The sequence below is a fragment of the Nipponia nippon genome, unplaced genomic scaffold (assembly GCF_047370975.1).
Source record: "Nipponia nippon isolate SJK-2023a ecotype South Korea unplaced genomic scaffold, ASM4737097v1 scaffold_25, whole genome shotgun sequence".
Lineage (NCBI taxonomy): Eukaryota > Metazoa > Chordata > Aves > Pelecaniformes > Threskiornithidae > Nipponia > Nipponia nippon.
Window position 1 is genome coordinate 7,666,742 of NW_028262342.1, and position 16,274 is coordinate 7,683,015.

General features: G+C 39.4%; 1 protein-coding gene across 3 annotated transcripts in view; it reads right to left on the minus strand.

The window, feature by feature from the left end:
• Window positions 1-16,274, minus strand: part of SLC26A8 (solute carrier family 26 member 8) — a 21,513-nt gene continuing 5,239 nt past the window's right edge. For 2 of the 3 annotated variants that reach the window (XM_087762160.1, XM_087762161.1), the window contains 18 exons: window positions 16,011-16,150; window positions 15,158-15,274; window positions 14,093-14,268; window positions 13,433-13,597; window positions 12,581-12,730; window positions 12,264-12,346; window positions 11,744-11,891; window positions 10,678-10,791; window positions 9,814-9,891; window positions 8,497-8,592; window positions 7,841-7,947; window positions 6,333-6,402; window positions 5,435-5,527; window positions 5,216-5,350; window positions 3,617-3,976; window positions 2,199-2,253; window positions 1,891-2,069; window positions 1-732 (listed from right to left, as the gene is read on the minus strand). In XM_087762160.1, coding sequence (XP_087618286.1) covers window positions 520-732; window positions 1,891-2,069; window positions 2,199-2,253; window positions 3,617-3,976; window positions 5,216-5,350; window positions 5,435-5,527; window positions 6,333-6,402; window positions 7,841-7,947; window positions 8,497-8,592; window positions 9,814-9,891; window positions 10,678-10,791; window positions 11,744-11,891; window positions 12,264-12,346; window positions 12,581-12,730; window positions 13,433-13,597; window positions 14,093-14,268; window positions 15,158-15,274; window positions 16,011-16,150 — 2,479 coding nt within the window. In that variant the 3' untranslated portion in view covers window positions 1-519. The remainder of the gene's footprint in view (window positions 733-1,890; window positions 2,070-2,198; window positions 2,254-3,616; window positions 3,977-5,215; window positions 5,351-5,434; window positions 5,528-6,332; window positions 6,403-7,840; window positions 7,948-8,496; window positions 8,593-9,813; window positions 9,892-10,677; window positions 10,792-11,743; window positions 11,892-12,263; window positions 12,347-12,580; window positions 12,731-13,432; window positions 13,598-14,092; window positions 14,269-15,157; window positions 15,275-16,010; window positions 16,151-16,274) is intronic. The other variant, XM_087762162.1, reaches the window with a different exon arrangement.

Sequence of the window (16,274 nt, forward strand, 5' to 3'; positions counted from 1 at the left end):
TAATGGACGGACACCATGTTACGTTAGTGCAGACAGTATCAACTTCAGCAAAGTGAAGAGTAATAAAACGTTTTCTTTGAAGCTTCGTTCATTCTAAAGACATTTGAAAATAATGAAACTGCCTGCATGTAACCTGTTGAAATATGGCAGATTAATTTCACTTACTAGCAAGCAATAAATATATAAGAAGTGCTAAGCTAGGACATTTAAATTTCTACAGAATTTCAGAAAACAAGCACAAATAATTTGCTAGAATTGGCTACAAAACTAGGAATTAGCTTATACATTGAAATTTCTCTGCTTTTGGCATTGCTGGGTAGCATATCTATTTGAAAATGCTTGAAAGCAATAACATACATGTTGCTTTTTGTTTAGAACAACAGAATTACTGGAGGCATTAGTCAGGCTGTCTATTTTAAGAACTCTGGAACAGAAAAAAGTAAAAAGAAGATCGAAGGCTGTTGCTTAACTGTACCTTTCTCCTCTCTACTGAAATCCCAACTCCCCAACACTTGTAATTCAGGGATTGCTGGTATACTTCCATCTCTTCCCCCAGCCTGGGTCCTGGAATTCCGATTGAAGGGGGGGAGTATCATACTGCTGGAGAGAGCTTGGCTCTGCTATTTTCTGGGCTGAGCATGAGATACCTGATACTGGCTCTTCATGCAGAAGTTTGTCAGAGTTCTTTGCAGAGGAAAAATCTTTATTCCTCTTCAAGAGCAAACTTCTTTCCTGAAACGTACACAAACATTATTGTAAACCAAGGGTGGCCAATCTATTGAGCCAGTCAAGCACAGTTCCCATGCCAAGGCAACATCATGCAAGCAGTGAGAGGGCCAGCTGGCATGGGAGCACAGGGTAGTCCAAATCCCCAGCTGCTGAGGAAATGAGCTAGCAGGGACTGCTGAAGCTGACATCACCGACCTGCCATGGGTCCCATCTGCACACCCAGCCCATCCTCATCTTAGAGCAGGCTCCTGGGGAACCTTTGTCGCCTCCTGCCTGGTAGCTGCTCCCAATCCCCACCCCCCAACATCCATTAAAGGGAGATTGGTGAATATATACTGTCAGTCACCTTCATTCTTTGAAGTTTTTTTCTATGGGGGAGAGAGTCTGGAAGGTCAATATCCTTGCATTAGACTACTCTGTACAATGCCAAGATAAAAGAGTTAAACAAGTTGTTCCATGAGCAGCAGAACTCAAGAACCCTGTTTCCCTGCAGATTTGGATAGGTTTTTGCCTTCATTCTGGCCTCATTCAGCTATAGGACCCCAGCCTGGCAGTATGCATAGGATGATTAGCCAAGGCTGGGTTCTTTCCTTAGGTGGGGCAATCACTGGAATCTTCTACTCAACAAGGGCTTTTTCTGGAACTTGCAACCGTCTGCCCTATTCAAACTTGGCTGAGACAGCCAGTGAGCTTAAAAATTATTGCAGAGTACTGACAGAAAGAGCACGTGCATAAACTTCAGTTCTTCAGGAAACCAAGCTAGCACTGTCCTTCACTTCCCCCCATCAGCCCCAAGGGAGCTGGTGCAGTAACCTCTGGAAGTAAAAAACTTGGAGCTTTTGCTCTGCCCTGGCAAGGTCCTTGCTCTGTCAGAGAAATGGAAACAATTTAAAATGCAATGAAGTCATTCCCTGCTGCAAAACTCAGCTGGATGCCTTGCCAGCCTGCACACAAAGATGCCTTTCCCCGAACAGGAACACAGGACTCAGAGAAACAAATTGGATTATCGATCCATTGCAAAAAGGCAAGTACTTGTGAAAAACTGGACAATTCAAAAGAGCACCTGCTCTGCCCTATTTCCTCAGCCACAGGACAAAGTTTAAGTTACTGACAGGATAATTTAACAACATGAAGGCATAAATGTTAAGCTAAATATTCTACCTTCTGCTGTTCAGCTAGTGGTTCTTCAGCAAGCTCTTCTGCAGTAGGTTCTGACTCATCTGGCTTTCGATGCTTGTCCAAAGCAGCTAGCACAGCATCATGAAGAGTTAGAAAGAATCTTTCTTTGGTGACACAGATGTCAAAGAAATCATTCTTCTCAAAGTCTGCTATCACAGAAGCTATATAAAATGGGGGAAAATAAATAAAGCAGCAAAACCACACCAAGCAGTATGGCTAAAACATTTCACTTAAGTTTAAAACTTATCCTTGGAGATAAGTCAGTATTAGTAAACAAATACTATACTCACAGTGACAGCCAGCTATAAGGACTGTAATGCCAATATTGTGAAACATATGGATGATCTGTGGAAAGAATTCCATACAGGCATTAGAGCAATTCTGTTTTATACAAGTGCACTGGAAGGTAAAACATAAACAGGGAAATAAAACCTCCCTTGTAGTGTTTTATCTCTGAAGAAAACCCTTATTGTGGCATCTCAAATCCTGTTTTTTAGTTCAGCACTAAACAGCCAAGTTATCAAAGATCTTAATGAATGCTGACTCCAGAAGCAGGGCAGGTCACAGCCAGACCCCATGCTGGTCCTCCTACAGTTCATGACACAGCACACAGTGCTATTTCTTCACTTAAACTAAAAGTTCTCACAGGAACAGACTAACTTGAAACATCTCTCCATACGCAGATGCCATGGCACATGTAAATGAGAACATGAACCTGTATTTTCAAGCATGACCTGTAATTCTTGTTGTCTCAATTTTAATGTCCAACATTTTTAGTTATATCAATTTAGTATTAAAGGAATCAGATTTTAGAGGGGATAGATTCTCACAATTTTCTCAATGCCTGACCCTTTGTAATTAAAAGATCTCAAGAGTAGTTAATTTTTTTTTTAAAGGCAATGAAACTCATTATTTCAGAGAACCACAGAATTTGAGAATACGGGGCTGGAAGGAATCTGGAAAGACTTTGACTTTACCCCCCTTTCCCAATGGGAAGGTCATTCAATGGGTGGCAAATAAATCTTCAAGGATTTTAGGGACATTGGCTCAGTCCACAATTTTTCTTAATAGGTGTTAGTCTAACCTGTTATTAAACAAAATTCTTTTGAAGTTGAGCTACAGAGTTTGAGGAAGCTGTCTAAGAATCCATCTGGAACTGTATCTTTCTGAGAAGCACGGCTACATGAAATTTATTTTTGCTAAATATATATCTCCATTGGCTAGGATCCCCACTTGGAGACTTAAAAGTTCAAGGCATATTTCAGAGAAAAGGCTAATTAGGCAGTCAGCAATAACAACAAAATCACTCTAGGAGAAGACAGCTGGCAGTTTTATATCTGATACTTCTAAAGAAGAGTATTTTTTTAAAGTGTCCAGCTAGAAGAAAAAATAAATAGCCAAAATGGAAAAAAACAAATTAGACATTTTTATAAATGTGGTTTTAGTTTACATGATTCTAGAACTGGTGACAATGGATGACAGGTTTTTGCATGTCTTTTGTATGGATAGTGGGGCTTTTGTTTTTTTAAAAAAAGTGCGTTTATGGGAATTTATTAATTTCTGAAACTCAATAGCTAAATCTTGCACCCTTAAAGGTCAATTGAGAGCTGTGCGGAGTGTTATGTAGCAGGGCGTTTTAGGCTAACAAGAAACATAAGACATTAGGTAAACTTTAGGCTTCACATTTATGTGCAGTTAGGTTGCTTACCTGTCGCAGTAACTCTGAGCCTATCAAATCCACAAATTGCACCATGCTGAAGTCTAAAATAATGGTGTGAACTGGACATGGCAAATACTTCGGCTGTTCTTCCTGATCTAACTGTACTGAGGAATTATCTATTGCAGCGCCTTGTGAAAGGCAAGCTCTTCTCCCTTCATCCTCGTTCTTTTCAGTCCTAAGTCCCATGTTAAAGCCTGGGGATGCACACTGAGCATCGGCTGCTCCCACCAACAGCGTCCTAGAGCTGAGTTTGTCTCCATACTTTGACCAATGTACCAGATTAACTGAAGATGCCGAGGAATTGCTGCCTGCATGACGTTGCTTCACTAGTTTCTCTGTATATGGTATCTAAGATGGAAAATGGAGAGTACACCAGTGGTTGGAAGATTTGGGCCCAGGAAGTGGAAAATTTATTGCTGCAAGTAAGACAGCACTGTAAATCATATGATATTTTTTCTCTCATGGTAAAAAACACATCTGAAATAACACTAAATATAGCACAAAGCCACAAGAGTATGCAAAGTAGCAGGTGACTTAGGCAAGCCTCAGATGTGGTTAGCAGAGTGCCTTCAGCCACCAAATAGTACAGTGACACCTCATGCTTCCACACCTTGAAATGGCCTGTGATACTGGAATCTGACTTTTTACTTCTACCTTTCAGAAAAGAAAAGAAGAAAAAAAAGATTGCCCACAGCCATTGCCTTTCTGAGCAACAGTAAGCTGACCCTTATTGGCTGAGTTCTGCAGACCTTTGATTCATCTACTTGCTTGTATGGCAGCTGGTCACAGAATGGACCCATTTAATTAATTTTTCTTTCTTAATAGTTCCAAATGTGTTTTTTAATTTTTATAACACAAGAAAGGAAAAGTCACTCTGCATTTTTGTACTTCAGAAGACAATGTTAAATTATCTATCACTTCCACTTCCTGAGCACCTTGGTGCCATGTTTTTTCCAAACCACTGTCTTTCAACCCATTTCTCATACAATGGCTTTTACAAATCACATATAACTGGTTGAAAAATACCTTCTGAAGATAGTCCATTCCCTGAAGTTCCTTTCATTGTCTAAGACAATTCAGAAAATTCAGATAAAGAGGGATATGAGTGACTCTAGAAGATGCACAGTGGCCAATTATAGTAAAGATGAGAAATACTCTAATCATGATAATCATAGCTGCCTTTGAGGTATTTTGTACTTGTACTTGGCAGTATTGGCAGTGAAACAAATTCCTCATAAGCAAGGAAATTCTCTCAATTCTATGAGGAAAAAGAAGAAAATCCCTACTGAAGCACCTGACAGAATTAATTCTTTCAGCTGAGGAGAGGATATGTTGAATACTTCAACTGCTAGTTAATTCACCCAGTAAGCTGAGCTACTATTGCTCTATCACATAAAGTATGTGTAAAGAAATACAGCGGTAATGTTTGCTTATTTTCATACAGCAAATATATATATATATACACACACACTTTATATAAACATTTACAGCCTTTTCAGCACTGGCAAGTTAAGAACATTGTCCTCAGTAACATGAAACCAGGCACCTCAAACAAGCAGACTAGATAAATATACTTTTTAAGCTGACCCTAGGTGGTGGTAGAGGTGGATCACAGATGCAAGAGCATTTAAGATCTTTTCTTTCCACTGCAGTGTCAGACAGACTAAGTGAAATTAAAGCCCTCATTTCACTTTCATCTAGAGGCACTGCTTGCATGTCCATCTGAAAAAGACAGGCAGTTTTATTAGAGTTTTTATCTCCCTAATACAGGAGATAATTTCCACTGACTGAAAAAGCGGCATTTACCTTGTGTAACAAATAGGTTTTGAAGTGATTCATGTTTGCGAAAGAGATGGAAGAACAGCACTGGAAGATTTTGATACCTTCAATCTCCCTTGCCTGTAAAACCAAAGTTGTATCTGTGAGGGTTGTATCTAGCAGAAGCTATTTTTCTCCTCCTGACTGTGTTGTAGTCTGCAAGGTCCTACCCTACACTGCATACTGGTAGTGGCATTTAGTGGACCTAATTACCATAAATTAATCTGGTTCTCTTGCAATTAAAAACATACCTCCAGCAGATCTATCACAGATGACAGCTGGCTGCTCTAATATAAAATAAACCAAATTATTTTTAATGCTCATTACAGAAAACATACACTACACTTTTGTCTTACTAACATCGTCCTTACATTGTTCCATTTTTTGCAAATCCTTCAGCATGGCATTGGTAATGCACCCATGCGGCAAAGGCAAAGCTCTCTACTACTGTATTGTCTAATTCTGTATGGTGCAGGTCTTGAAAATAACGTGTTAAAAAGGCCCGTGCTCTACCTATTATCCCATCACCAGGAGAACCTGTGAGTCAGTCTAGCACATGCACAGTCATTATTGTGAAAACAATGTACGTAGAGTGGACAAAACCAGACTGAGAAAAGCAGGTCAGTGAAAAACGCCAAACAGCTCTGAAATGACAGCGGTGCAGCTTCCACTGTGGAGACAGCACAGATGGACACAAGGAGCTCCACAGGCCCAAGCAGACTGAGCTAGGTATCTGAATCACTTGACACTACAGATACTTCAGCATTCTTCAGTTTTCAAAGTTTTAAATCAAATGAACTGAGTCTGAATGGTCACCCCCAGATATTTAAGGGAAGAAGCTGGATTACAGAGAGAGATGGAACATTTGTTTTTTGTTTCCTCTTACGGCTCTGTAGATGGATAAACTTCTATAAATATTCATGTTTGGAATCTGTCCCAGCACCACCATCTTCATTCTGAAACAAGATGTTTATTAGGTTTTCACAGAGAACAGAGAAAAAACATCTGTTCCCAAAAGCTTGATCTCCATTTCTCTCCTCTTCACTGGATACACCAACTCTAACTTAGAGAGTGCGAGCGCAAAAAGTTATTCACTCATAATTAGGGTTCTTTGAGTAGGGGCGCAGTACACAAACACAGCCTTCATCTACACTGGTGTCCTCGAGAATGTATAATGTCCCATTGCTAGCTCTGGAACATTTGGATTATTGTTATTACGCTAGGAAGTATGTTCCCTCTCTGTCTCCTCACAGCTCTCCTCAATGATACATCTACACAGACAGGTGGAGACAGCTGTAACTTGTGCTTAGAGCTGGCTGCACATAGGCTAGGTCTGATCCAGAGGTAGTGCAGCAGCATTAATGCAGGGTTTCGCCTTGAAGGAGAATATCCTGTTTTGGGTACTGTGCTTTGCTAATGGTGCTGCATGGTTTTGGGGCAGGTTCTGGTCAGTTCAGGGCATGGATGGAATAAACATGTGGCTGGCTGGCTGGTTGCTGGCCCTGATGTATGGAAAATTGTCGTCAACACACTCTATTCAAAGCAATCTGCTTGCAGGTAACTTCCCAAGCTTTTTTGAGTGTTGTCAGCATAATGCTCTCACCTGCAAGAAACTGATAAGCGGTTATATACCCTGAAGGTAGTATGAATAACAGGGATACTTAACCGAACAGTGTCTGCAGAAATGCCCTTTCACAATGCTCATTAATTCCCAAGGCAAACCCAAGAGGATAACTCTAAGCAGACGTAATACAGCAAGTTTCAGACAGCAATTGAAATTCTTCCTGAAGGTATTCTTTCAGAGCCAGTCTGGACCAGATCACAAGCAGTTTGATATTTGCAGCAACTGAGGTATTTCCTACCTCTTTCCATGTTATTCTGGAGGGTTCAGTCTACTCAGACAAGCACCTCCCTAACATGGTACATCTCATGAGGTGTGGCTTGGATTTATGAATGATTTTCCTGTTTGGATTAGCAGCTAATAAACTAAGTAATGTGTGCCTGATGTAACCTCCCTCCCCTATCACAAACTGAGTTTACAGAGAAGATAAAGCAACTTGGTAAAAGGCAGTGAAGACAGAGGAATGCATTTGAAATAAAGGCACAACATCTCATTTTATCCCTACAGAAGTGTGTATACAGATCACTTCTCCTGGCTGATGCCTACACCACAATAAGCAGTCTTCAATAGCATGGTACACCTGCAGAAGGGACCAATCCAGAGCCCATAAACTCAAAGAGATTACTGGTTTGGGGTAGCATTAGAGAGACTCCAGAATGACCTGACTGAAGTGTTTACAAACATGAAACAGCTTTTTCATTGTCACGTGTATAACTATCTCTAAAACATCAACTCTAAGAAAAACTAGTATTTTGTTTAAAAGTTACAAGTACCTGTGTGACCTAATGGTGATGATGAAGAACGTAAATCCCATGGCGATCACTAAACCGACATCAAGACCAAAACAAAGCACCACAGCAAAAGTTACAAGCCAAATAACCTTTGAACAAGAGACAGAGAGAACATGAGCAGTAAGAAGATGCAAAATGACCTCCAACTCAGCCCCAGCATTTGCGAATTGCAAACAAACAAACAAAAAAGGCTAGAAAAGGTAATATGTGAAAAGCTTTGTTGGCACATCTAGACCAACCCAGTCCTGGAAGTAGTTGCAAACAAGAATCACAACTCACAGTTCAAATATCCAGACTTTTTAACAGCGCTCCAGTTATTAGCAAAAAACACATCATATTGGGGGTCTTTCTCTTTATGAGAAATCCTGCACAAGAGTTGGCATGAGAATGTGGCCCCAGCTGGCAGCTAGACAATTTTCTTCTCAGAGGATGTGGGAAGTGACAACAATAACCAGTTTTCCCTGTATAGAATTAATTCCAAATTGATTTGAAGAGATTTCAATACACTTCTTTCAGCGGATATTTCAAAGGATCCTTTTTCTAAGGGAATGGCCACTGCTTTGCCTTGCCCTCCCGAAACATCCATTTCTCCCTTTAAGACACATTCCAAAACCTAGATGGCTTTTTTTGTCACTTACAAAATGATACTTATCCCGTCTCCACAGGATGGGGATGTCCAGAATTTTTTCAAGAAAAGGGAGCACGTTAAATACCACAATAGCAGCCAGTATACCCTGTGCAAATCAGAAAAATAGCATCTATTATTTTGTTATTTTTTGTTTGCAACCACAAACATGCTGAGGAACAGATATCCATGACAGACAAACTGCTTAAAATTAAAATCTTAGAATAGCTTTATTTCCATAATTTTTATAGACATGTATAACAGTTCTCCTCTGATCCGCAAACCAACATGAAACTAGCATATAACTTCTTGTTGGATCTCACAATGAGTTCTGCCAATACGACTGGACTTGCTTTTGAAATGCTATGTGTAGTTTCTATTGCAGTGTTCTTCAGTGAATCCCTATGCCTCCTGCAGCACTAGGAGAAAGGCCAACACTATCTACAGAATTAAGAGTTGCTGTTTCAAAGAATGGTTTCAATTAGCATGGGTAGTTTATTGGAAGATTTAGGAAGTTATTTGACACCATTTGTTGAAACAGCCTTTCTTAGCAAAGAAAAGGAGACTGAAGGGAAGTAGATGGTTAAATTCTGTTTTGTCAGCTAGTTTTGGGAAAGGGATTAATTCTCCCATCTTACAAAGAGGCCAGGAAAAAATCAGGAAGTGATGCTCTGTCAGTGGTTCCCTAAGAAAACTTACAGGGAAAAAAAAAAAAAGTCTAGATAAAAATTTAAGGGAAAAGTGGAAAACCAAGTACTCTGAATAATCTGTGACAACAAAATGTTTATGTTTATTGCACTGGCAATGCAAAATCCACAGAAGGCAGTCTAAGAGTCCATATGGTTTTAAAATAAACCTCAAAGACCAAGCTACAATCAGAGACACTAAACCCAAATTTCCATTTGGAAGATTTTATTTACCTCTCTACACTAAAGATTTTGAAGCACCCATCTTGGAACTACTTATACTGATGCAAGAGAAAAACTCATTAATTTGTTATACAGGTGTGCAAAAGCTTGGAAGATGTGAAACCAAAAGTGAAATACAATGTTTAAATTACAGAGGCTGGCAGTGAAATTTCAATCCAGTTTTAGCCAAGGAGTTTTAGCTTGTACTGATCAGTGAGAGATGGGAGAGAGATGCAATATTTATTATCTAATATGTTAGCCTGCTGAAATTTACGGGTTTAAAGTAATTATTTTGGTTTGGTCCATCCCTGAAAACAATTAACTTTAGCGCATAATGTAATCCCTAACTGTCCCAGAAAAATCTTCATATTATGCTTAGAAAGTAAGTAGACTGCTGCCATAACTATTTCAGGTTCGCTTACATTAGGTATCATCTGGAAAAAGTGTCCTAGTTTCAGTGCAATCACCAGCATTGTAGATGCTCCAATCGCTGCTGCTAACTGAACAGAAATACTTTATTAGAGAGGCCTGACAGAACCATTTCCTTACTTGTCCTCTCTAAACAAGTAGGTATAGTCCATGTAACACCACCGACTTGGAAAAATAACCAGGGGACAATTAACAAAGGCCACAGGTATGCTGCAATGCATGGTACAAACTCTAGAATACTCAAGCTGCAAGCGTTTTCTGTAGATATAAATTTTTCCTAAATGGACTGTTCTTAGGCACAACAGAACAATGCAGGATTTTGGTTTGATAATTTCACCTGAGTAATAAGATACTTCTCTTGCAAGTCAGACTTTGGAATAAACTCTTTATTAAACAAAATTATTTCTATCATGCAGTGAAGTGTGCACAGACATTCAGTTAAGAGGTATGATAAAACCATTATTACATATTATCATTACATATTACACCTTCTTTCTCCCCTAAAAAAAAAAAGATCACAAAGTCAAATACTCAAAAGTTAGGAAGAAGTGGCAGAATTAAGGGTTTGTGAACAATTTTCCATTTGGCTTTTTGGGTATATTCACTAAAATACAGTTTTAAACTGCATTAACATATCCTATTCTCCCCACAGGATCCTGGCTTCCTTCATGGCACATCATGTGCTGTAAATATCATATAAGTATAGTACATAATATAACATACACAGAGAGGGTATCTGAATTCATGTTGCATGGGTATATATCTCACAAACTGTTAAGATTAAATGTCAGCCTATACTCAGTAGACAGTGATTTCAGATGAGAGTTTGGAAGCTTAGCAAATCCAGCCCAGCTCACCTGTGTTCTTCCACCTGTCTTCTCTTGAATGACAGTTCCAGAAATAGCACAGCTGACAACAAAGCTTTTGAAAAATGAGCTGCAAATATTGCATAGCCCCACAGCTATTAGCTCCTGTAAAACAGAAACAGAAGAAAGCAGAGAAAACCCCAAACAAATTACTTACCTTCATAGAAGTAGCTTATCAGAAGTCCTTTCCTTTTGTTCATACTTGCTGGTTGGTCATCTGTGTTGCTAAGCTCAGGAAATCTTCTGGAAAGCAAGGTCTCCCATGGTTAAATGAGCTTTCTTAAAAGGCATACAGTTTTCACAGCTGAGGATGTCATGGACCCAAAAATTCAGTTCCTTCTTTCAAAGAAATCCACTTAGAACCCCAAAGCTACAAAGCACTGACTTTCACGCTAACATGTGGCAAATCTCAGTACGCAGCATAGTACACCTGGACAAAAGCTGAGTGGAAAAGGCGTTCCCTTTATATTTATCCCCAGAGGCTTTGAGAAGTCAGGGCAGCTTCCTTACTGGCTTAGTTCCATTCTAGTAAAGATCCAAAGCCATCACAACAAGCTAAACATGGAGTAGTGCAAAACGCCTAATACTTACTAACTCTAGCACACTGGAAACTAACACAGTTTTAGCTTAAAAGCCTCTCAGCAATCACTCTGGGCAGAGAATACATACACTGGGATAGTAGCCACATATAGAGTACTACAGCTGCTCTGGCCATTTACAATTTCAGCTATTAATTTATCATGCTTTTATAGTCTCATGAATTCATGGCAGCAACGGTCCTCAGGGATCAGTTGCAGCACCATGTGTGTGTGAGGTTCATCCCAATCACTGGGAATATACAAAGGCCTCTTGGTCAAAGAAGGCCATGTTTTGGTCTTCACATTATTGGCTTATAACATCCACTTTCCATAGGGAAGGGTAACAGGTTGCTACAAAACCATCATCGGGCATATTCACTCCGTCCTTGCATTTCCACCACTGTCAGGTAGTTAGTGGCTTTGCAAGTAGAGTTCAGCTTTCTTCTTGGCCTAGGAAGTATGTGTAGTTTTGTTCTCACCTGATTGCTGGCAATATTGTAGTTGTGAAGTGACGCATACCTCTCCCCAACAAAAACAAGAAGGAAACAGCTTACAATAGCAAGGGAGAAGGCATGCAGTATGATCTTGCTCAGGTTTGATAAATCTGGTGGTGTAGGAGGCAGAAACCTACAGGATCAAAGAACAGAATAATTTTAGATCTGTTCTGAGCTCTGTCCACAGCAACTCCAAACCCAGGATCATCATCAGAGGCATCCAGCACACCACAGGAGATGCTCTCAATCTGGAAGACTTCCACCTCTCAAAAAATGCAAATTTCTTCCTCTTTGTGCTAATAAAACCTGAATCTAATAAAGAAAACTGTAGTTTGAATTCTGCATACGCTCGGAATTAAATTGCAATTAATGCAATTAAAATTCTCGAAGAGTTATTCCTCTAGCTGTACTTCCCAGTAAAAGTCAGCTCATGTCAGATTTCAAGAACAGGCTGAAACATCTCTTTTGTATCTCAAAAGTACAACCTCATAAACAGCATACTGACCTCTGAGGAATCATACTGACCACAGCACTACTAGATTCAGCGTGAAGATGAATGCGATTAGAAATAATGGTGACTGTGATAATCTGGGAAAGAAAACAAGAAACAATACTAGAGATTATGTAGCATTTGCTTCTGAAACTGTACACAATCCATCTAAAGACAGCTAATCTTGTAGGATTATTTAAAGGACTTCAGCACAGATTCAGTGTGTAAATATAACAGCATCTTGAAGTAATATGTGAAATGTTTTTTAAAATAAAGTATATTATACTCTCTGTTAGTTCAGTTATCACAATGGCATTCTGAAAATCACTTACCAAGAGCAGTTCCATAGGAAATGCAATAGGCCTATGTTTATAAGTTATCATGACAGATGTATTGAGTCGTAGTGTGGCCATGCTGAGCAAAAATAGCAATATGCTGGTGGCATTAGCCTTTGGGAGAGTCAGGAAGAAATGAAATAGATTCTGAAAAAGAATCATCATAGAGAGGATCAGAGGCAGATACTACAACTATTTTTATATTCCAGGAGATTGACATAGGTTACCCTGACACTTGAACTCATCCTTTCTGCTATGGTGGTATTTTCAGTTAGAAGAAGAGAGATGCTAAGAGCAAAACAGTATTAAAAAAATCTATCTCATCTATTGGTATCTGCAGAGAAAACACTGCCACAAATAGCTCAGATCTAGTACCGTCATTCTTCTCTCTTCTACACTACCTTTCTCTCAAGTTGTCTGATTGACATTATTAAAGTAAATTAGGATGAATTAGCTTTAACATGTCTTTAGCTTGGAGTCTGCTGCTTCTTTGTCAGGTATGATAAAGATACTGTGTGCCCAATAGCTTGCCCATGATGATCTATTGAGGAAAAAAGTACCTTTTCCTCTACCCTTTACTCTACTACAATTATAGACATGCCGAAAATATATTATAGAGCTACATAAATAATTAAAAATATGCACACAGACTTTTCTTCTTGCATGTCACACAATAAGCTCCATACACTGTTCAAGACAACAGGAAGGCGAAGTAAACCACAGCTGAAACTTGCACAAATATCCCTTAGCAACTGACTTAGATTGAAATTACCCTCAATTTCTGAAGCTGTTCTTTTCTTTTCCCTCCAAGAAGCATGCATTTCTTCAGCTAATAATGAATTTACTCACATAGAAAATGTCCAGGGGGCCTTTATGGAAGTCAAGCATGACGTCAAAAATAAAGGTAAACTGTGATACAATGACATGCAATGCTGCCGCAGTGAGGTAAGCATCAATGAGAGTCTTCGGCACATATGTTGTTACAAACCCCAGGCAAAAGCAGCCTAGCAGCAACTGTATGGAACAAAAGAGAAGTGAGATGTGATATAATTATCAATGTCTAAACCTGTGCTTCTTGTTTTCATATTTGAAGAGCATGACTCTTCACTGCCACACATGATGGACAGTTATTTGAACACGCTATTTTCATTATGCACAATTAAGTAAGACACTGCCAAACCAAAATAGGAGCACTTTACATCAAGTGTGTGCAGTTATGCAGGATTACCTAAGGGTCAACATATTGCAGAACCAGTCAACATAAAAGATAATAATTTACTTCACACATATTCATCATGGACACATAAATCTTAACCTATCATATCTTTTTCAGACAGCATGAGACGAAGAGACAGACGTTCATGTCCCACTTTGCACAACATACGTAATCAAATGTGCTGAGCTTAGTATTTGTGGTAAGAATATGCAAGCAGTACTAATTCTTACATTTGTACAAAGAATGCACATAAGGATACATCATTAAGGATATAAAATAGATTCATCTTCTACCTGAATGATGCCAGTCAAAAATGTTATTGATGTGGTAAGTGTCAAGGCCTCCATGTAATCTTTAATAAATGTAGGGTCTGAGAAGTTGTCCAGTGAACCATTAGAGGACAATGTTTGGTTGAAATTAAGAGTCTTCAGAATGTTTGTCACCACCACATTTAGGATGCTGAATGAGCCTGGAACCAACAGAACAGAGAACAGAAAATGGAACTGCATGAGATGTTGCAACAAAGACTTATCTTAAAACCACACATCCATCTCTTCTCTCTACCATCAGCCTGTGCAGTATGAGACAGTCTATTGTCATTCATATATATAATCCACATATATAATCAATTTTTACTGTTTCTAAGTACCTAAAGTTTCCAAAGTCCTGTCTGAAAATTTCAGATTCCTGCCATTTTATGAGTGAAGTCTTCAGCTGGTTAGATGATTTTAATGTAAAGCACAAAAAATGGATGCATTACAATGAGCTGCCAGAAGGCTGAAAAACATAGTCAGTCAGAGAAAGAACTGCCAACTTACCTAAGAGGCTAGAGCTCCACATACCCACTCATGATAATATGAAGGGCCTTCTCACATGTAAACAGCATTTTAACAATCTAGCTTCTGAACAAATTAAGAATGTAAACCCATGAACAGTTCAGTCATGGCAAGAAACTGCACGTAGAAGACCACGGAGCAGACCAGGAGCCAAATCATGATTCATAGTAACATCCTGAGGGTAAATGTGAAGCACTTGCACTGGTCCTTTACTTTATGTAGAAGACGCCTCCATAACACTCCAGCTGTCTCCTTTGCACTGGTGTCTATGATAGCTTATGTCCTCGGGGGTACAAAGGACCTCGCAGCTGAAATGTGACTGACTCAGTGAAATTCTCACCATAGATCAGCTGCAGAAGTGGAACAACAACGAACGGGGAATCTGGGGGTCTGGATTCTCACCTAAACAATGTTTGCATATTAGACGAAATAGATTAGGATATCTCAACAGTTTTTTGAAGCAGCATTGAACATAATCTCTAAGTCCTGTAGAAAGATTTCACAATACAAAATAAACCTCACCAATAGAGATATGATGCGAAGTCCCAAATATAACATATGTCATCGAGCAGCAGAACGCAGAAAGGAAGCCATTGATATTTGGCAGAGGTAACCTGGTGAGCCAAACTCCTAAAAGTCCTGGAAAGCAAACATATGTTTCTAAAGTCCAGCAAATTGGGAAGGCTCTCTATCTTTGGTTACTATTTTAAAGTAAAATTTTGCTGATGAAAACCTGCCAACCCTTATGAAAATCCCATTGTATTTTTTCACAGAATCACCACACACAGGTAGCACATGCGCTGGTCTTGCTTATGCTACCTGCCGCTTTCCAGTTTGGGTCTAAACATGCCAAATCAGTGAGCAAGATGGCCATTCAACTCCCACAGTCTGTTTTTTAGAGAATTTAAGACCTGATAAAGCCAGGCCAGTTAGTGACAAAAGCCAATGTTGTTTTACAACATGGGCCCCTGCTACGAAGAAATTAGACAAAGAACCAGAACTACTCTGCGTTTAGGCCACCTACTAGTGGCGTGGCTACGCATGTGGGTACCTAACAAACCTGATTGTGCAAGGTGGATTTTAAAGACCATGTTAGTTTGTTTGCAATATAGGAAAATATTTGAGTTAGTTTGAGGGAAACTCTATGAAAAAAGTAGTGTCCCGTCCTTGAAATTGCACCATGTAACATCTGATGATAGAAAAGAAGTTCTCCTGCAAATATGCAAATAAACAGGAAATGATTTAAGGAACTTCCAAGGTTAAAGTTCCTACATAACCTGATGACATTAGAAAGAACAGAAACACACGCAGAAGATAGATTATGAAAAGCATGATATACGAAAGGAAGCTAGAGTGTTTTTTTCTCGCTGCCTACCTTGAGGAATCTGAAACATCCCAACACTTAGGCCTGCAAGTAGATCCCTCAAGATCCATTCTCTGAACCGATATGAAAACAGCCAGTTCAGGACAGGGAACATCTTGAGTGTGATCTTCCTGAACCTTCCCCAGGAGAAGCTGAAAAGAATCAGATAAGCTAAGCTATATGCAATAGCTTTTACAATCTCTCTCTCTGCAGCGCTTTTGCACGGCCTCATGCTCTGCAGGCACAGAAGCCACACTGCTATGGTTAGCTCTCTGC